The sequence below is a fragment of the Dunckerocampus dactyliophorus genome, chromosome 7 (genome assembly GCF_027744805.1).
Source record: "Dunckerocampus dactyliophorus isolate RoL2022-P2 chromosome 7, RoL_Ddac_1.1, whole genome shotgun sequence".
In the NCBI taxonomy this organism is placed as follows: domain Eukaryota; kingdom Metazoa; phylum Chordata; class Actinopteri; order Syngnathiformes; family Syngnathidae; genus Dunckerocampus; species Dunckerocampus dactyliophorus.
Window position 1 is genome coordinate 10332658 of NC_072825.1, and position 21656 is coordinate 10354313.

Sequence of the window (21656 nt, forward strand, 5' to 3'; positions counted from 1 at the left end):
CAGACGTTTGTCTCTGTGCTTGGAGTTTTCCATGACCTTCCTCTTTGTGGTACCACTGTAACTAAAAATAACTTAAATCAATATGTGGCTCATTGCTTAGGCCAGGATGTCCAAGTGCAGGTTAGGGGCCATTTGCGGCCCGTGCCTGTTTTTTTATTGGCCTGTAGCACATTCTAAAATACAATTTTTAACAAGAAAAAAAAATATATGAAAAAATGTAAAAATAAGCTGTAATTTGACAAGAATGATGTCAAAATATCAAAACACAAAATGTAATCTAATGAAAATAATGTCATTTAAGTAGCATAAAGTTGAACTATTAAAGATGTTATGTTTTTAAAGTGGTAATATTATGAAAAAAAAACAAATAAGGTAATTTTTGGAAAATTAGGTTGCAGAAAAAAATATATTGTGACAAGAATAAAGTCAAAATATTATAGGAATAAAGTCATAATTATGAGAAACAAATTTAAAAGAAGAAATAGTTGGGGGGAAAAACAAAACATTAGAAATAAAAAAAAAGAATTGTAAATTAAGAGAAAAAAGGCGCAATTTTACAAGAATAAACTCATAATATTATGATGAAAAATAATATCATTTTAGTAGCATTGTGTGCAAACATAAAAAACATATATATGTCATTTTTTAGAAACAAAACACCAGGTTTAATTTTTGGGAAAATTGAGTTGGCAAAAAAGTTATATTATGGGAATACGGTTAAATATTATGAAGATAAAATAATAATATTACGAGAAGTAAATGTATGAAGATTATTTAAAAGTTTAAATATTTAGAAAATTTAGAAAATTTAAAAAAACAACAGCAAAAATGGGAAAAAGTGAGCATAGGCAGAAGCGCATATTATATATATTACAGGTGTGGAGAAAAGGAATGCAATGTCAGTCAAAGAAGTACAAGTGTGAGTATGTGTGTGTGTGTGTGTGTGTGTGTGTGTGTGTGTGTGTGTGTGTGTGTGTGTGTTTGACCAAGAGACAGAGAGAGGTCTAGGGGTGGAAGGTTGGGGTGGGGGTTGCCCATGGACAGTCCCTGCATTCCCCTGGGCAGACCCATGGAGCCGGACACCAGGAAGCTAACATCCCTGTCTGTCTGGGCCTTGGTGGGACACTGGACCACCCAGATGGATCCCACTGAACGGATTGGCTTTAAGCAGATTGTCCACCAGGATACTGAATATTCACAAACAGTGGTAGAATCATGGGAAAATATGACATGGGAATGTAATATTTTTAGCTTCAAATATCCGCAATAGTTTGATTTTAGAGGAGATGGAGGAGAATTATTCAATACGTCAAGGCATGCTTTAGTCAAAGTTCACCCAACCACAATTTTCCCATATTTTAACGTGCAAATGTTGACAGGTACGGCTTGTGAAGAGGACAATACTATCTCTGCTTACTGCAACAGTGATGCTCCTATTTTCAGATTGGTTGTCACTCCAGTCCAGTCCTCATTGTGATAATGATTTTTATATTGATCATCTCACATTATTTTTGTCCAAAAATGAAGAACACGGATCCACAGCCTTGTAATATTTTACTAACCTGTTTCTTTCTCTCCCCTGTGGTAGGCGCTCCTGCTTCAAAAGCTGCAGACACCAAAACTGCTATTAAAGTCCTATTGACAGTACACCTCAACTGCATATCATGACATCATAATTACTGCAAATTATGCAGCTTTTGTTGTGTGCTTTTCTCTCATCCGCATTCATGTCGTACTTGTATGTTAGTAACCTGTTTCTTGCGTTTTCTCTCCCCCTGTAGTAGGCACTCCTGCTTCCTGCAGCCATGACATCCCCTTTCTTGCATTAGTAGCGGTAATACCACCAGTGATGTTGGAAACAGATCCTCGTCATTACTGCCATAGTGCTATTTTTGTAGTTGATACAGATGGTAAAAAATAAAGAATTTTACCTTTATTGAAGACTCTTGTTGGCAAAGGTTGTGAGGGAGGAGGGCAGGGGACGCCAGCTTCATACCTGCCAATGAGTTCTTTCACCTTCTTTACCAAATTGCTCTCAACAACTTTCTGTGGGCCCATGGCATGTTATTTAGCAGTCGCACTCAGTAAAAAATACACGGACAGTGGGTCGCCAATGCGAAGGGTGCTTTGTTCTGGCACTCGATTCTGCGGAATGATACAGGACAGGACACACGGACTAGTCTGTTACGCACACTGTTGTACAAAAACCAAGACAAGATGTTGAACATTTTCATCAAAAACCGAATGATACAAAAACCGGAGTGTTTGAAACCCAAGGAAATAAAGATCGAAGGTAATTTGTGTTGTGGAAAATGTGGAATTTCTGGACTTCTGTGACTTTTTGGAGTGTATAAAATATCACAAATGATTTCAATGCATGAAATGTGAGAGAAATGTGTACAACTTGTAAAGTTGGTCAATTCATGCATAAACACTTAATATTGATTTGATTCATTTCCATTACTTCCTGTGGGACGCTTGAATTTTTCAGTCAAATGAATAATGGGTCAACCAGGCCGGACGGCGTCAGAAAAACTCTCTTGAACTCAGGGCCGATGATATAATTGTAATTCACAATCTTACAACTCATGCTCTCTGGAAAATTAATCTGTAGTGACTGCAGCATGTGATTGAGACTCCGTGTGGAATTTTTTTTCTGCATCACGCTTTATTCATCAAACATTGACCACTAAGTTCCTCTGAAGGGAATAGTCATCTGAGACATGAGACAACGTTTTTCCAGGTTGCATTTCTTTCTAAATTAGTAAGATGAAAAATTATTTCACACTGACTTTGTACACAAAGTATGACCATGGGCTGAAACCGACAAGCTTAGACCTCCCATTTGACCCTGTTTTCTTTTTACTCGACAGAATCTGAAATATCTGAGATATTACAGTTAACTGTCAGGGCAGTAGCATTGCTATCAATTTCTCTTCACTTTTAAATATTAAGACTCAGTGGGCCAGCTCGTCAGTGTATTTGTAACAATAGCTTGTAGTCATGGCATAGAAAGCCTGTTTACGATCTTCTAAATATGGTTTTTAACATTATTAGAGCCCTCTAGACATTGAAATAACACCATATGGCCACCTTTATGTTCATATTACCCATTATAGTAGACATAATCATAAAAATAAGGCATTTAAGACATAAATAAAACTTGTGCTTCCGTGTGGGGGAGAGGAAGTGACATCGGGGGCTCAGAGTTGAGTTTTAGCTTGTCGTGGATTAGGTCCCACGTAGCCTGTGTTATCATTATGATTACTATTATCGTGTTATTATTGTGCCTGTTGTGAGATAATTAGCATACTATAATGGTCATCATATGATGCATTAAATAATGCAATAAAAGCCTGTTGTCGCGGCGATCAAGTCCGGTGCTTGTCTCTCCGAACAATTACTGACACCCACCGACAAATATAGAATGCTACATTCACAATTCGAATGTCTTCTGAATGGTTTATATTTGTATTTTAGTTCATTTAGATATTTTTATGTCTGAAATTGCTTCAGTTAGGTAAAAAAAATACGTACAATTTGCTTAAATATGCTTTTTTCTTACTAATAACAGGCCGTATATAACCACAAAACAGCATGATTTAAAGGCTATGAATTAATTTGTATTTGATTTAGTGAAATGGTAAGTATTTTATCACCCACAGATTGTCAGATATCTCATTACTGTAGCGCTCTATATAAATCTAATCTATTCATGATAATTATTGTTATTGTTTTGGTGAATTGTTGAATGCTTTGGTCCATCAGACTGTCTTTCATTCTGCATTATGTTTGTGGCTTTCATTTTTCTTATAATAAGAATAACCCAGATCTTCCCCATCTCCTGACTGTGTGGCCAACATGCTAACCGCTCGGCCACCGTGTCACAAAATATGTGGATTTTTTTTTTTTTTAATGGATCAATAGATATGACGTGGAATTACGAACAATTCTACATTCATTTAGGTTGGAATCTTTTTCGGTTATGTCAAGGGAATTGGTTTGGATTGTGGCAAATTTGCAGGAATGGTTTAAAGGGGTTGAGAAATGTGGAAGCAGTCAGAATTCGTAAGATCAAAGGCAATTTGTGTTATGGAAAATGTGGAATTTCGGCAAAAGCAAACACATTGATGAGGAATAGTTTGAATCTGTGAAAACATGTGGAAGTAGCTCGGCGTCAAAAATACAAAAACAATAAAACAGTACTAAATAGAACTAGATGATGCGTAAGCTGAATGAACGAATGAAGGGGAAAAAAAGAAATGAGCAGGAATGGTGTGAGTGTCGATGCAGAAGAGGTCAAGCCACGCTGAAATGCCGCGGAAATTAACTGAAATTTAAAACGGATGTATGAATGATACCTAGCGTGATAACACTCAGTGTTTACTTATGAAAACGACTAAAATGCTACTATGCTAATGTTAGCATGCAACACCCAGTATGATAGAGCTAAGTGTCTGAATATGTTAATACTTATGAAAATGTCAAAAAATGATACTATGCTAACATTAGCATGGTAACACTTATCATGATAGCAAAACACAGTCTTTGCATATGTTAATGTTATATGTTAAAAAATGCTACTATGCTAATGTTGTCGTGCTAGCAATGCTAACTGCTAGCAAGATAGCGCAATACAGTCTATCAGGAACATTAAATGTTCTGATTGAGTCGTGCATTTTGACTTTGGAATGTTTTAAATCAGTTGAGAAATGTGGTACCATGACAATTGTTACGTTTTTAGAGAAAAGTGGGAACTTTGCGTAAAGCGAACATTTTTGTCATGTGAAACAGATATCCCGAATGTCCTGAACGTATTCAACAGTTTGATGTTGGAATGGCTTGAATAGGTTGAGAAATGTGGTACTAGAAACAATTGGTAGGCTGTTACAGAAAGTGAGAATTTTGCGTAAAACGAAAATTGTTGTCATCTGAAAAATAGGTAGCCTAAATGCATTGAACCAGTTTGATGTTGGAATGGCTTCAATGGGTCGAGAAATGCGGTCGTACAAATAACTGATACGGTTTTACAAAAAGTGAGAATTTCGTGTAAACCGAAAAATGTTGTAAGCTGAAAATTAGGTAGCCTGAACGTCCTGATCGTGTTGGACAGTTGGATGTTGAAATGGCTTGAATGAATTGAGAAATCTGCGTGTTCAAAGAAATCTTAGAAGAAGAGAAAACATTCTTACAAAAAAGTGTGAATTTTATGAAAAATAAAAAAATGTTGGCAAGTGAAAAATTGCCAGTTTAAAATCCCCGAATGACTGTCATGCTTCCATGGCGGAATGGTTGGAATCGGTTGAAAAATGGCCTATTCATTGTCAACCGGAAAAATTTGGAATTTGTGGAAAATCTGGGAATTTTTTTGAAATCTCTGAAATGCTTGTTAACTATTCCCGAATGAGCCTAACAATTTCATGCTTGGATGGTTTGAATCGGTCCAAAAATGAAGGCGTTAGAGTATTTGACCTGAAGCCATGTACCCCCTACACCTGCGCACTTACAAAAAGTAAAACGTTTTGCCTTAATTAACTTCAAATATTGAACATCATCTGCGATTGGCTGGCGACCAGTCCAGGGTGTACCCTGCCTCTCACCCAAATTCAGCTGGGATAGGCTCCAGCATACCCCTGTTACCCTAGTGAGGACAAGCGGCATGGAAAGTGGATGCATGGATGGATATTGAGCATAATGAATTGGTTAATTAATTTTATAGTAATTCTGGGTCATGCATGGTCACATTTTGATGACGTTTCACATGAGCACTGATAAATAGATAAGGGCTCATCGTACATATCTTTTATTTCGGTTTGCTGTTGGCATCCTTCTGTCTGAATGGCTTGAATTTGAGCTTCACATTTTTTGTCCGCTCACAGCTGCTATGGTTTAAGGTTGCATATTAATTTATGACCAAATTGAGGGGGGACGTTTAACAATCATGATAACGCATGACGAAAATGCCTACAACCAGAGATAAAGCCTCATTTTCGTCCGCTGCGCTGCACTGTGCGGGGATTGGAACACCGATGTAAATGAAATCTTCAAGATTAAAACACTCAAAATGTATTTGTTCATATAATAACAACTTAGTGTTGCTCTTTTCGGCTCCGTTCTCCTTGCGCCCGTAATTGTGAGTGTTAGTTGCCAATGTTTTTCTTTTTATTCATGTACCAGCTATAATAATTGGCGTACCCCTGTGGGTACACGCACCCCTCTCTGGGAACCTTGGTTCGACAGTGAAGAAATAGCGTTCTGCAATTGGCTGCTCTGTGTTGCCCCTCCTCCACAGTTGCTCAGGCACCTTTAATAAGGAATGACAACGCAGCTCTAAAGCCAACAGCAGACAGAGCGCTGAGCCCAGCCGGTGACAACCTGCCGTCTGTTTACTATCGAAACAAGCATAGAAAACAAGCGTAGACAGGGGTGGCCATTGAAGAAGAAACAGCGTGACACAGAAAGGCGTGAAGACGAAAGGGGGAAAATTGGATCACATTTTCCTGGCTGACGTTGCTCTTACCAGCCACACACACGCACACCTTTAAAAGACATCCAGCGAGTAAAGTTCCCGAGCTGATCCGCCGGTCCCTGCCTGGCTTGAGAACATTTTAGTAGAACGTCTGTTGAAGCTCGACCTGGTCCGGTGCGGATTGCAGACCTCGTCCCAGTGCCTTGGGATCAACGATGCCTGTTGGATGGTAACATTTCCTGAAGAAAACTGTCCGTGAACGTGCCACATGCGCGTGGAAGATATGGATTCGCTTTCACTATAGCCAAGATTTGCCGCGGTTTTTTTTAAACGTTCTCTTCCTTTGATCGTCAGCACATTTTTTTCCCCCAAATTTACTTTTATTGTCATTTTAAAGGACCTCTGGGATTACTAGACTCTGCTGGGGTTACAATCATGAACTTTGTTGTTAGTTTGGTACTACAAATTCTTTTGGCAGCGGTTCTTCACCTTTCCACCGTAAAGGTGAGTTTTGGACATTGAGTTTCTATTTCTGAAATGAACTGATGAATAACTACTTCAGGGGTGTCCAAACATACATGAAAATCGATACAATTTCTGCATTAAAGAGTATATAGGTGAATGTATACTAAGATATCTGAACAAAATATATTAAAGGTGACACAGCAAATAGTTATTAGTGTAATATCTAATAAATGTCTTATTAATAATTCATTAATTTTCAGAATATGCAGCGAGCCATTGAAAGGGCTGCACTTTGGACACCCTTGAACTGCTTGACTTCACTTTAAACAAATGTTGTGCAAGGTCACAAGACAACCAACGTACATACTACCAATAAGAAGTATTTGATTACATTTATAGTACGAAAAAGCGTTTGATTTGTACCGTAAGTAGAAATGATGCAATCAATGGTGGCGGGCTTATAGTCCTTCGTTACTGTACCCATCAGGTGGCATCATTTCCTCTTATAAATAACTTGCGCGATATTAAAAAGAAACAAAAAACATGGCAGTTTACTTTCAAAAAAGCAACTCGTGTTTAAATTTATAAATTTACATATGCAACCCACAAGTGCTAGAACGACCAATTAAATAAAAATGAAATAAGTCCCTTTATAGATTCCATCTTGCACAACTGTTGAAAGGAGTTCAGTGTAAGATTGTGGATTACCAACTCGAGCCCTCTTAGCTCCCCAAAAGTTCAGCCCTGGTCTATTTTTTTTCTCACGGTGATCATGAATATGTGGAGACTGGGGCTCGGTTTCTCCCTGCATGAAGCCCACCTCCTTCCCACCGCATTCCCCACACACAGGCAGAACCGCTTTCTCACGCAATATCTTGGCCAATTGCAGCAGCCACATGAGGTCAACGGATGATACCGCCTCGTCACTCTGCACATGTGAACAAAACCCGCTTGAATGGAGAACGAGAGCGCACCGGAAACGCATTTTGCGCTTCGACAACATTACACAGCTCATTTCGAATTCATACTGTAGGCTACTAATCACGTTATTACACAAGCCATCAGAATGACGACTCACCTTCCCAATCTCTCTTAATGTTCTACAATTTGTTTTAAAGAAGTATTTTATACTGAGTCGATTATGCATGACTTGCAGAAGTGTCAGGAATAAAATGCCAATGTGCTTTTCTTGCAGACTGCCAGCATTAAGAAGGGAGTGGATAAGAGTAAAAATGAGGGTAAGTGCCGTATAGATTTTTTAAATGCTGTGAGTTTGCTTTTCTTTGTGATGAGCAGTGTGAGAAATATACATATTGGCTATGCATAATTTGTGCTAAAATGTGTTATTTGGTGTCACACAGTACTTACATGGGTCCACGTGTGTTATTTTACCCTGTTAAAACCTCTCCTGAACTGGGGCTGCTGGGTCGTGCCTGTGTTGCTATGGTAACTGCTACGCAACGCTTGCATCAATATACACATACTGTACATCTACATAACCTGAAGAACGTCAGCTAAAAGGTCAACAAAAGCAATTTTAGGAAAACCGAAGACAATCCAAACCACAAACACTTCAATTGGCGAACATCAGTTAAAAATCAGCGTCGTGAATTAAAACGAAAGACTAATGCGACAAATTTGGCCCAAGCCAAGATCATCCATGCAGACCATGTAGATGTTATTTATTTGATTATGTCATTTTCAGAAAAAAGGTTTGAGAGGTTAAAGTATCAAATCCTGTTCTAATGTTGGTCTAAACCACGGGGTGTCCAAAGTGCGGCCTGGGGGCCATTTGAGGCCCATGACTGTTTTTTTTTTATTGGCCCGTGGCACATGCTAAAAATAAAAAAAAGGAAATAGAAAAAAAATTGAAATGGAAAAAAATTGAAATAATAAAATAATAATTTTTCGGCTGTGTAATAATAATAATAATGCTGTAATAGTACGAGAAAAAAATAATGTCATTTTAACAACATAAATTTTAAATATTAAAGATTTTTTTTTAAGTCATAATATTGTGAAAAAAACAAAACAAAACGATGAATAATTTTGAATAATTTTGATGCGAGTAAGTCCAAATATTATGGGAATAAAGTCAAAATTATGAGAAAAAAATTTACAAGAACAAAATATAAATACTTGGGGGCGGAAACATCAGCAGAAATGACAAAAGCAACTGTAACTTTACGAAAATAAAGGCAAACTATTAAGAGAACAAAGTTGTATTCTTCCGAGAGAAAAAAAAAGCGCAATTTTACAAGAATAAACTCAGAATATTATGAGGAAAAATTGTATTTTACTAGGAAAGTGTTGAATTATTTAAAAAATATACCTGTATGTAATTTTTTTTACGTTTTAATTTGAGAAACAACCAAAAACTAAAGTCGTAATTTATAGAAAATCAGGTTGGGAATAGTTATAATAATATGGGAATAAAGTCAAAATATTATAGAAATAAAGTCATGTTACATGAAGAAAATGTTAAAGATTATTTATGAAGAAAGTTGCCATCTTTGGAAAAGAAACACAGCCAAAATGGGGGGAAAAAAGGCCATGGACCTAACTTCATACTGCCTTTTCACTTAGATCACAAAGCTGAGATGCAGTTTTTTTCTTGAAATATATAGAACCTCTTATCATGTACTTTACAAAATATCAAAATGGCCCTCGGATCCATTCATTTTTCAGTAAGTGGTTCGCCGTGGAAAAAAATTGGACACGCCTGGTCTAAACCAAATGGTGTGACTTCAAAACAGCCGGAGGAACAATTGTTTTGATGCAAACTTGGATGGTTATGTATATCCAGAAGTATGTCTATGAATACGCTCCATTTAGTGTAGTAGGAAGGTTAAAGTTACAAATACAAAAGTCCAACAACTGATATATATGCTTCCTTGATGTGGTAGTGGTGGAGTTGTAAAAATTTTGTGTAAAACTTGTTAAATGTTTGGTCCAATAGTAGAAATGTAGCATGAGAGGTCCCTCCCTGTTTTTCCATTCCATCCCCTTTGCAGCCGTGAATAATCCATCCAGCAGTCCCTCAGACTAAGTTCTCAGTGATCCTTAGCAAACTCATGACCCCTGGTTGGTCAGAACAGCCTCACCTCAGGCGCTGCGGCGCCAGGGGTCATCTCGGACATGTGACCCTTTAAGCCCACCTATGTGTTGGCTGAGCTTCTGGACTAATGCCAGAGACTTAAATGTGTGCCAATGAGTTTTCCATTTTTATTTATATTTTCATGACGTATACATGAGATACCCTTGAGATCCTAATTATAGAAGTCACTAAAATTGATTGGCTGCACGGGTCAAATCACTATATCAGTGACGTTCTGCAATAAAAGTACCAATTAGCTCACTGTTAGTGTGGTGGTACCGCATTTTATCAACATGGCACAGGTTTGATTTCCAACACCCATCTATTGGAAGGTCTCTACTGCCGATCCCAAGCCCAGAATGGAAACAGAAGGGTTGCATCAGTGTCTTGTGTAAAAATTAAACCAAAAGAGAACCACTACCTCCAATTAGGTAATCACATGTTCTCCAATCACATAACAGCTCCAGAACCATAGCCAAGCCACAAAAACCTAATTACTGTTCTTATCTCGGTCTGACATGTGGTGTGACAGTAGCATGAACTCTGCCACTTCTGTGCTCTTGGACAGCAGTTAACGCCACTAGCAATCACACGGCCCTGTGCATGTATGTGCTCTAAAATGATGTCTGCAGCAGCCAATCTGTGTCGACATCCATCACCGTCCACATGGTCCAACCTTGGCCTGAACACAACAGTGCCACTGTCAAACAAACAAGCCTGTGGCATTGAACCAAGGCTGATTGCTGATGTATTGACTGAGCGACTGCCTGCATCAGACTCACACAATCTTGCGCCAAATATGACATCTCTAGTGATCTCCGTCTTCTTTTTTGCTGCACATTGAGTCACCACTTTTATGGCGACTCCAAAGTACCAAATCAGACCTTTAACCAACCTTGGAACTTTGATTCATGTCTTTGCTCGAAAGGAAAACAATCTTCAAACTATGCTGAGGGAACAATAACCACCATTGGAACGAAATCTTCCTTCATTTACTATTATTATTATAAATAAATGTATGTGTCCGTTACGTTTTACTTTTGAGCCCTGTACATTTTTGTTGTTTTTCAGGCTCCACTTCTTTTCTCAATTCTGACTGCACACAAGCCAAGTAACTGACTAGTGGAACGTCAAAGCGAACAATTTAAGTGGGCACACTGCACTGGCCAACTAAGAGCTACAACCTGACTGCTCACACACGTTTTTCGTCAGTGTTGTTCCACTGAAGCTTGCAGGTTGTAAATGTGTTTGTCCAACATACAGCATATGCACACAGCCGCACTGGTGCAATTATACAGTATTTACAGACTGTTGGTCCTCTTCCCGTGGATTTAGACATACATGATTAATGGCACATGATGGACTTGAAATTGGCCATAAATCAAAAGAGGCAGCAAAACACAGCCCCCCGCCCCATTAAGGAGCAACATTTCCCAATCAAATAGTAATTTAAATTAGCAGAGTTAACTGTGACCTTGGTTAATGAGCTGGTAAATGTGCATGTTGTGCTATATTAGGCACCGCTAAAATATCGTGCATAGTAATTAAAACGACCAAAAACATTCTCCTCTTTTCAGTTATCCAACTCACAGAGGTCATCAATAAGAGTCGGTGCCAGCCAAGAGAGGTGCTTGTGGATATCTCCCAGGAGTATCCAGAAGACACAGAACACACCTACATACCTTCCTGCGTGGTCCTCACTCGGTGCGGAGGCTGCTGCACTGATGAGGCGATGGAGTGCGTACCAATTGAAACCCGCAATGTTACACTGCAGGTGAGTTCAGGATGGTTGCAAACAATATATTTTTATAGCTTATATGGAATGTCACGGATCTATGCACAGTATTTATTCAAGGATAAACATTTTTGTTCTTAAAGTGTGTTGAGGGTTAATTTTTGGGGTGTCCCGATACGATATTAGTCTGATATCAGCGCAAAAATGAGTATCGGATGAAATCAACTTGCATCTAAAATCGCCGATATCGGCAGTCCGATACTAGCAATCCATTCCAGACTCGGTGCCAGCACTGGATTCGACATGCAGACCATGCCTATTGCCTATTGTGGATAAAGACGCATAAATAAGTACATGGGTCGGTTTTTCTCATACCTGCGGTACTATTTGATGATTATCGTTTTTGTGTTTGAGTATCATTTGATCAATTCTTTTGTAACTGTCCACGCGGCAAAATATATTCACAATGTTCACAATCATATGCACTACCAGCCAAAAGCTTGCAGACACTTTCCCATCCTAATGAATGAGAGAATGTCTCCTGGCCTTTGAACATGCTTGCACTTTGGCATGCATGACAGTTAAATACTAACAGGAATGGACCATCCTGTTGCACAAATGCACAAACATTCTCATGTTTTGAGTAGAGGGTGATGAGGGCTTTGGTTTTCCAAGGGAAAAGTTTCATCGATGTCATTCAATTGAACTTTTTTTTTTTTTTTGCCATGTCCTCTGTTTCCCTTCAAGGTAATGCAGTTGAGAACAATGGTAATACAACATAAAATCCAGTTAAGCTTCACAGAGCATCAAAAGTGTGATTGCAGGTGAGAGATTTTCATTCAGTTGAACTGTCATTTACATGCAAAATCGAAATAAATTCATATCAAATATATATTTTGACTTTAGGTTAAAGCCTGAAGTTCAAGCAAAGACAGAATAGTAAGTACGTTGTATATCTTTTTTTTCTTGTTGGTATTGTGAGGGTGTGGGGTGCATCAGTGGTTAGTGATTTTGCTCGGATTACTTGCGCTGGGCATTGTGGAGCCAGCAGAGGCACATACCTTTCCCAATGTGTCATGTAGTTTGGCTATAGATTGCCATCTTGCATATTGTCACACAATTACACAAGTAATTCAGATTTAAACCCGACCTTTCATTTTGATAGTTTTCCGTTGGGATTGTTTCGTCAACATATCCAGACACATTTGTGAGGTACAGTATTGTGCTTGACCAAAAAGGAGCATGTCCATTCCACACACTACAACCCAGGCCAGGCTCACAGGTGTACACCTAAATTGTGCTCACACATTTGGTTACGTTCAGTTAACTCGTGTGTGTGAACGCTGCAAAAATGTGAAACAAAAAACACCCAAAATGTGCCCACCATTTTTTTTAAATGTTAATCCAGACAAGTACAGCACATCAAATATGAACACAGCCTTCAATACTGTATTCCACCAAGATATATTGGACTCTTTTTTTATGCCGGTGTTAGTATTTGATGGTGTGGCTGAAGCAGTTGGAGTGACGGAGGCATAGTCTGCAGCCCACCCCTCTGCTGTCTGACTCCAGTTGCACAAATCTAACCCCCGGCTACCTCCCCAGTCTAATCGTAGCAACAGGTGTCACGCCGTTAACCTATTTTTATTTTTAGTGGCGCAAATAAGAGGGCGAAAGGAACTCTCTTGGTTACATGACTCGACACAAAGCACTGTGTCTTTACATAGCTCCGCTATCATCCCACAATCAATTGCTTGAGCTTTTAAGCAGCAGTGTGCACACATTAACCAAATGCTATTCACTTTGTGTTGTCTTCATAGCTTGCGCAGTTAAAAAACAAAGGCATCGTTCACACCTAAAAGTAGGTCAGGTTGCTCAAGTAGATAAGAGCAGTGTGTGACTGTACCTTCGCAGCTTGAAAGTGAATGTATTGGCAGCAGGGGAGAGATGATATATTAGCAAAGTCACATGCGTTTGTCGTGGGGCTGAAATCACCTTAGCTTCACCCTGTCGTGTTGGAGGTTTGCCCGTTGTTGTGCATAGTCCGCTGTTAGGCTGCGGCTGTGCTGTGAAGATTACAGTGTTGCGCGTTCATCAATCAAAGTGACATGCATCCTGATTCACCTTCATTGTTTGGATCAATATTCCAGCCTGCTAATGAGGAGACTAAATGAGAAGGCACGTGCACTGCTGGTTGATTAGTTTCTACTTGATTTTATTGATTTAGCTCAGCCAACTTTGCCTGTATGTGCTCCAGAGTCTCTGACAGAAGGAAGGTTTATCTGACCAAACCTTTGTTTTTACCATTTTGAAAATTTCCTTTATTTTCTACATCAAAATTTTCTGTTGTATTTGATGTTGGATGTGTTTTGTCCTACACTGATAATTGCTGCTGTCTGAGGACATTTTTATCTTCTGTCGTGTCTTCTTTTGCTCCCAGTGATAGTCGTCTTCATAGGCAGCAGTCAACTGTTAAATAAATGGAAGTTAAAACAATGTGGTAGACTGCTGTAGCCTTGACAGCCTCACCGATAAGGTCTGCTTTGGATTGCTTAGTTGCTTATTTAGTCCAATGAGGCAAAGCATTGTTTCATAAAGCCGGTCAGAGATATATATTTTAGTGTCCTTTTTTGCCTTGATTGTGACCTTCTGTCATATGAGAGCAGTGTAAATGTCTAGCTCAGCTTTAAAGTAGCGTTAAAGTTAATGTTATTCGATTGGCTCCAGTTTGTTTACATCATATGTTATTATTTGTCGATTTGCATTGATTTAATTCAAAGGAATAGTCATAAAGCATACATTTTCTTCACTCAACAAAACTGGTGATGAGATAATGAGGGGTGGGTTGGGATGTGAGAAGAAAGCGGGATTAAGCATTTTGCATGAGTGTCTGTCTGCCCTTTCTGCACAATTCGCTCTATAGCTTAGATCTCTCTCTCTTTTGTCTCTCCCTTTATGCTTCCCTTGCAGCCACTGTGCGCCTTGTTCAGAGAGAAGGAAGCGCTTGTTTGTGCAGGACCCTCTCACCTGTAAATGCTCCTGCAAATTCACACAATTAGACTGCAAGTCCAGGCAGCTTGAGTTAAACGAAAGAACTTGCAGGTTTGTTTACCATATACGCATTACGATAAACAGCGTGCCTTGAATCCCTACACTTCCAGCATAGATGGATTTCCTGTTGAGAAACGCATGCCTTTCCCTTGATGTTGATGTTGTGCTGTATGTGAATGTTGCATTTTCCTAGTTCGGAGCACTTGCGCTGCTGCGTCTTTTCAAACGCTTTTGTGACTTGCACGTAACAGTAACTCTGGTTGTTTAGCATCCCTTGTGAAATGCATTTACATGCAACTTGACATTCGTATTCTGCGTGATCACATATTGTATCCATCACTTTCACTATTTTTCATTTCAACATTTTTCTTCCTTATGTCAAGTAGCAGAAGATAATTCCTGTACAATCTTCTGTAATCTGCATGGACTTTTCCATTTCACCTTCCATCAAAGACTCCAAAGACATTTAAAATGGGTTGAAACCCATGGTGGGGGAAACCTTTACAGTATTGGACTGCTTCTGCCAAATAACAACATTGCAGCCAGTCCAGTCCATTCAAGGAAATTGTTGCATATTTTGTGACTAAATTAAGCATTTTCAAGCATAAAAATGGCTAAATAAAGAAAAATTCAAATATAAGGCATTCAAAATACGCATTCAAAGATGCTGTGTGGTCACTAGGTGTCAGTAATGTTACATTGATGAGACAACATCCACGGCAGGATGTACTGTCCAAAAATCGGAAGAACAATGAACTTTCCCAGTGCTGACGTGGTAGTTTGTAGTATGTTTTATTTGTGCCTTATATGTCTCATTTTCTCTTATTATGTCTCCTATATTGAGTAATAGTAATAATAGTGTCAAGGTGACTATAGGGCTGTTATTTCATGTCTAGAGGGCTCTAATACTGTAATGTTCAAAACTGTATTTTGGAGGTTGTAAACTGGTTTTTATGCTCTAAGGTCAAGTCTGCAACCAATTAACCGCTATAACGAGGGATTACTGCATATATAATTATTATTAGCAAACAAATGCACAAACCCAGCCCTTTATTCGACTAGCATTAACTCGGGGAGTTTCTAAAATTTCCACTGTGAGACCTGTTTTAAAAAGTAAAAAACGGGACCATTGTAAAAATGGCCCCAAAAAAAGAAGACCAAAAAAGGTAAATAAATTGCTAAATATACAGTTGGGTTAAGATTTTAATCAGACTTCCAGACTACAAGTTGCTCCAGAGTATAAGTCGCATCAGTCAAAAAATGTGTCACGAAGAGGAAAAATAACATATACAGAATATCAGTGGCATTTAAGAGCAGACCTTTTCATCTGGAAGGGCAATAGCACACACAAAAACAAGCTGAATAGGTGTCCGGTGCATCAACGTAACACTTTAACATTGAGCTACCCAATAGCATAAAGAGCATACCTGAGAGGCTAAACAGGCTAAATTAAAGTCCGACAAGCAAGTTACCGGTAAGCGAGTTCACCAAGCTTCCAATCTAATTCCACTTAGCTGAATGCATCGATGGTGTCCATGCTGTGTGCTGCTTACTCATGTTTCTTGCTCATGACTGAGTCTATATAAATGCAGCCGAGTTAAACGCATCCCGTTGCCTCTGTGTAGCACACGCCCCAAAAAGAGAAGCGACACGACTGCTGCCTCTAGTTAACAAGGCGACATGACCTCCCGTGACCTAATCACTTCCGTGACCCCTGAGCCCCCTGGGCCTCCCACACTGCTCTGGATTTAGAGAGCCACACACGTCTGGGTGGAATGACCGGTGAAATGATTCTAATTAGGAAGTTAGATTACTCCAACTTCCAGTTCCAGCTTTAAGCCTCAACAGCTTAACTCCGCTGCACATTAAACATAATCACTATATACATAACATGAGGCTTAAGCTGAACATCTACGTTTGACGTACAGAAATGTAGAAAGCCATAAAAGCTACACCCCTACTCCTCCTTCACTTGCCATTTCTTTTTTTTTTTTGTCTTGGCCCTGTTGCTAAATATGGTTCTGCATGGCGTGGTGTGTTCATTGGTTAAAACTACAAAACAAACAACGTAGTGCTCACTCATTGCTTAAACAAACTTCCGTCTTGTCCTCCACAGATGTGACAAACCGAGGAGATGAGACCAGGAGATGCAGACACTGTTATAACACTGTTATGAAGGAATTATTTTCGGCACAGCACTTTGAAATCTGAGGATGCATTCCCTGCAAGACACTCTATGACAATGCAAGACCGGACATTCTGGATCCTGATCCTGCCACAGCCAGTTTTCCGCCTAACACTATTCATATAGTATATGTGTACATACACTCTTAAGTACGACAACAATTTGTATTGCTGCTACTATTTAAAACCGAACGACTGCGCTGCCGCGTGTGAATGGGAAGTGTTGAACAAGCGGAAGACTGCGCGAGGATACAATTGAGGAGAAATTATTTTATTTGACACTTCACTGGATGCTTGTCTGCTGTGGATATGAACCCGACGTATGCCTCACTTTAAGGAGTAATTGGTGACCATAATTGAATCCATGAATGCAGCAAAGCCGAACTGAAGGGCCTTAAAAGGGGACTGGTGGACGATAAGGATGAGAAACCTGCAGCACTTGAACTGTACGGCAGGTTGAGAAGTTAGGAAGTGACTTCACTTAATGTGAGAACTCAAATCTGACACAAGTGCTGACACAGGTGTACGTGTTGTGGTGACGAATAATGTGACCTTCTTCCCAAATGGAAGTTCAGTGACGATGGCAAGAACCAAACCAAAATTTTGCCAATTAAGTACATTTGCTAAAGATTCGGGCTTATCTCCATGTTTGAAAGTCAAAGCTTTGTCAGGGTTAAAGGTATCGAACCACTACTTATCTGGTCCTGCCTTCATCACGCCACTCTTCCTGAGTTGGAAAATATATTTTCTGTGCACAGAGTTTATTTGTATTTTTTAAAATATTGTGTTAATTTCACTAAATGTCTTGAGACCAGGCGAAAGGGATGTTGTTGTAGGTATATATGACAATGATTAGTGACTCAAGAAACCCCCAAACCGTTATATATGAATGGCTTTGTTTGTGTTCCAAAGAAACAGTCATCCTTCCACAACAGAGCATTTCAGGAATGGTTTGTATGTGCTTACTTGATATCCCTTTTGTCAAATAGATTACATTTAATTTATAGAACGTGTTCAGTATTCTGTATTATAATATTTATATGCAGTGTTACAGTGATTTGATTTTGTTGGTCCTCAATTTCAATGTGGTTTGAAATTGAACATGTTTGACTGCGGATGCCTTTTTGTGAAGGAAAAGGACTGAAGACAACGCTTTGACATTCCTGGTTTGAACTAAAGCTGTGTTACTTACCAGCCGGCGAGGGAAGAGAGGGGGTCACGGTGGGCATGTTGACCAAGAGAAACCCAGTCATCAGCATGTGCGAATGATGCACCAGAACAGGTGCGCTTCATTTTGGACCCGGGCATGTGGTTTTGCACTCGTTTGCCCGCAGACACGTCATAAGCAGGACGGAAGGAGTCTCGCTGCTGCTGCTGCTGCAGCTGCTGTTGCTGCTGCTGCTCAGCTCGGACCTAATTTAGTGAGGACTGTCCAATCGGATTAAGGTCTTTAGTCTGAGGGTGGTGAATTGGCAGTTTACTTACTCTGGCTTCTCTGACAAACAGAATTGTGAATGCTGAGTTTTGCATTGTATTTTAATCAGGAGGAAACACAAATGCACATTTAAACTGTTACCCTTTGAGACTCAATGTATCAGAAGAGACAGCACAGGCTCCAATTAAGAACACTTGGATGTCCAGCAGTGACCTGATACAGAAAACTGTGTTATCTCATATACAGTACATATATCTCAAAAGACAAATATTGCAGATTTATTCTTAAAGACAGAAAAAATAACTTCGCAAAAGCTGCTGAAGTACATAGATTTTTCCACAACTTTGTGCCAGTTGCAAAACTGTCCTTTATCAGTCATGTGAGCCTGCAGTAAACCCTGATATTACAACCCTCACACTAAAGTCCTGAGAGAGAGAGTTCACTAAAAGACAGACAGCTGGGTCGCCTACGCCTCTTAAAGTCCTCATTTGATGAGAACATTCTCTTTGTATTTAAATGACAAATTGTTGTTGAATTTGTACAGCCACAAAATTTTTGTAGTATATTTTCACATTAATATATTTATTTCTGCTGTACATTCTTTTACAATATTAATAGTTATTTTTGTTGTTTCTAGTGTATTAAACATATTTATTTTTAAAATATATTGTTTGGGTTTTTGTTCCGTTGTTGCTGTGCTCGGACGTTTCTGGTAATCTTATAATTGGCAGACTTCACAACATATTAGAGTAATATGTTGTGTTTTGCAACATATGAAAATAATCTGTAATAACATAGATAAGATAAGAATGTACTTGATGTACATTCATTACCTTGGCTTCAGATTGCATATTTGGTCTTGCTTAACATGCTAAACTGCTGTCATTTAGAGCAGTAAAATACCTGGAAATTTGCCCAAAAGTTCCCACAAGCAAAACAGCCCCGCCATTAATTTGTTTCATCAACCTGTCTCTGAAACAAAGAACTTTTAAAGCTCAAGATTGCCACAAAAGCCCAAAAACTTTAACTTGCATGGGAAATACAGTTTATGACATACTATACTGCAACGTACAGTATTCCACTAGGTAGGGGGTACGTCAATAAAAATGAAAAACAATTAGTGCCTCACACAATTATGAGTGCACCTGAACGCCTCACGGCGCGAGGAGAACGGAGTAGAAAGGAGACAGAGTATGAAGTTGTTCATTGTTTTGTGTGCATTATATGAACAAGTAGGTAAGTTTGATGATTGTTTTGTGCATTAATAGTGTTTTAATTTGAAGATTTCATTAATATTGGTGTTCCAATCCCTGCGCGGCGCAGAAAATGAGGCTTTATCGTTGGTTGTATATATTTTTGTATTTCGGATACTGCTTTATCATGATTGTTAATCTTTCCCCATGAATTTGGTATTGAATTAATATGCACACTTAAACCATAGCCATCGTGAGTGGACAACATGAAGCTCAAATTCAACCCATTCAAACGGAAGGATTCCAGCATAAGACTGCAATAAAAGATATGTATGTATGATGATTACTTATCTATTTATCAGTGCTCATGTGAAACTTTATCAAAATGTCACCATGCACCCGGAATTACTATCAAATTAATTAAGCAAAAAATTAATTATGTTCAATATTTCAAGTTAATTAAGATTCAGTAAAAAGGTTTATGTTTTTTAAGTGTGCAGGAGTAGGGGGTACATGTGAAACGTTTGGGATCCACTGCCCTGGAGTACTTTTATGTGGACGTAGAACACACGCGTGTGTGTGCGTAGGGCCCCACAATTTATTGTGTGCGGGGGGTGGGGGGTGGTGTCCCATTTTTCATAAGGGGGCACATTCACAGCAAATGCTGTGAGAATGGCTGATTTCACCCACTCGCCTGTCAATCCCTGGTGGTGTAATGGTACAGCTGCTCCATTTTAAGGCCAGGGGTGCGGGTTTAATCCCATCCCTGGACATTTTTTTAAAAAGTATGTTAATTTATTATTTTGCACTCCAACTCATTTAATTCTGCATGTATCTATTATTCCAAAACATGCATTTAATTCTATACAGGTGAAAGTCAAATTGTATAAAAGTAGCTTTTGCCCACGGCTGCCGAGGGGGAGCCCACTGATTTTTTTTCACGGGGCCCAGAACTCCTGGCGGCACCCCTGTTCCTGATACTTTTATTTTGTAATGGGTGGGGGTGCCCAGTGTGGAGAGACCTTGAAATGAAAAAAATACCTTAAAAGAACCTGAGGAACCTGGAAATGCTGGAAAGATTGAAGAAATTTGGTGGAAAATTGTGACAACAATGGATAGGACAATAGTAAAATAGTACAGTTAGTGTTTGGACAATGGCATTTTTGCCTTTATACAACACCATTTGGTATTTAGCTGACTATAAGGAACACCTCACAATACGTCTCCTGACTTTGGTCAATCATAAAATGAATAAACAAAGCTAAAGAGTATACTACAGTGATTCTCAACTTGTGGTCCTGGAGTCGTTTTCAGTGGGTTGCAAAAAAAATGATGTAATGACCCAATGTCCATGAATGCACGTTGCTTTCCTGCCTATGCTATTCCCTTGCCTATGCTATTCCCTTGCTACGCCGCCAAGTTTGAGCAGGAAGGGAAGGGCATCAAAGTAATAAGTCGGTTTCTTCCCTCCAAAGAATGCAGTTGTCTGTCGGCTTCTTTCCTAAAGGGTCGCAACAAAAGGTCACTCGAGTCACAGCAAGATCTCCAGTGGGTAGGTGTTAGGGCATTGGCGAGGAAGCAAACTTGTGCCAGCCGCATGAAAGGAAGCAGTGTGTGCACCTCCGTGCTCATTTATCCAAACAATCTGATTAATAATTCCCGTAAGTCACATTTGTGTGAAACGTTTTTGATAATTCTCATTTTCTCTCAAGTTATGTTAGGCACACATGTTTTTCCTTGATTTAGAAATCTATCATAAAGTGTTCTCTCTGCGGTCTTTGAGATCGCCCTGATCTCTCTCTTGATGTATCAGAGTTTTCCTGTAACAAGCAGCTCTGAGCAGTTTGGAATTGATGACAAGCACAAGTGTTGAAGCATTTAAGCACCACAGTTTAGTAAGAGTGTTGAGTACTTGTGCACCTAAATACCCCAAAGAATGCTACAAGTGATTTGATCTGTGATTACAAAGGATTTTTTTTCTTAATATGGATCATTTTTCCCTCATGGTAAACAGCAACAGAGTTGAG

The 21656-nt window shown here is 39.1% G+C and overlaps 1 protein-coding gene across 4 annotated transcripts in view; it reads left to right on the top strand.

Annotated features, from left to right (window-relative positions):
• The first annotated feature begins 6308 nt into the window (after positions 1 to 6308).
• The window catches only part of vegfaa (vascular endothelial growth factor Aa), a 38016-nt gene continuing 22668 nt past the window's right edge, over positions 6309 to 21656 (top strand). The window contains exons 1-7 of one of the 4 annotated variants that reach the window (XM_054782357.1): positions 6309 to 6973; positions 8130 to 8172; positions 11609 to 11805; positions 12514 to 12590; positions 12673 to 12705; positions 14737 to 14868; positions 16934 to 19069. In XM_054782357.1, the coding sequence (XP_054638332.1) occupies positions 6905 to 6973; positions 8130 to 8172; positions 11609 to 11805; positions 12514 to 12590; positions 12673 to 12705; positions 14737 to 14868; positions 16934 to 16955 (573 nt within the window). In that variant the 5' untranslated portion in view covers positions 6309 to 6904 and the 3' untranslated portion in view covers positions 16956 to 19069. Of the gene's footprint in view, positions 6974 to 8129; positions 8173 to 11608; positions 11806 to 12513; positions 12591 to 12672; positions 12710 to 14736; positions 14874 to 16933; positions 19070 to 21656 lie in introns of those variants that run through there. The other 3 variants (XM_054782359.1, XM_054782358.1, XM_054782360.1) reach the window with 3 other exon arrangements.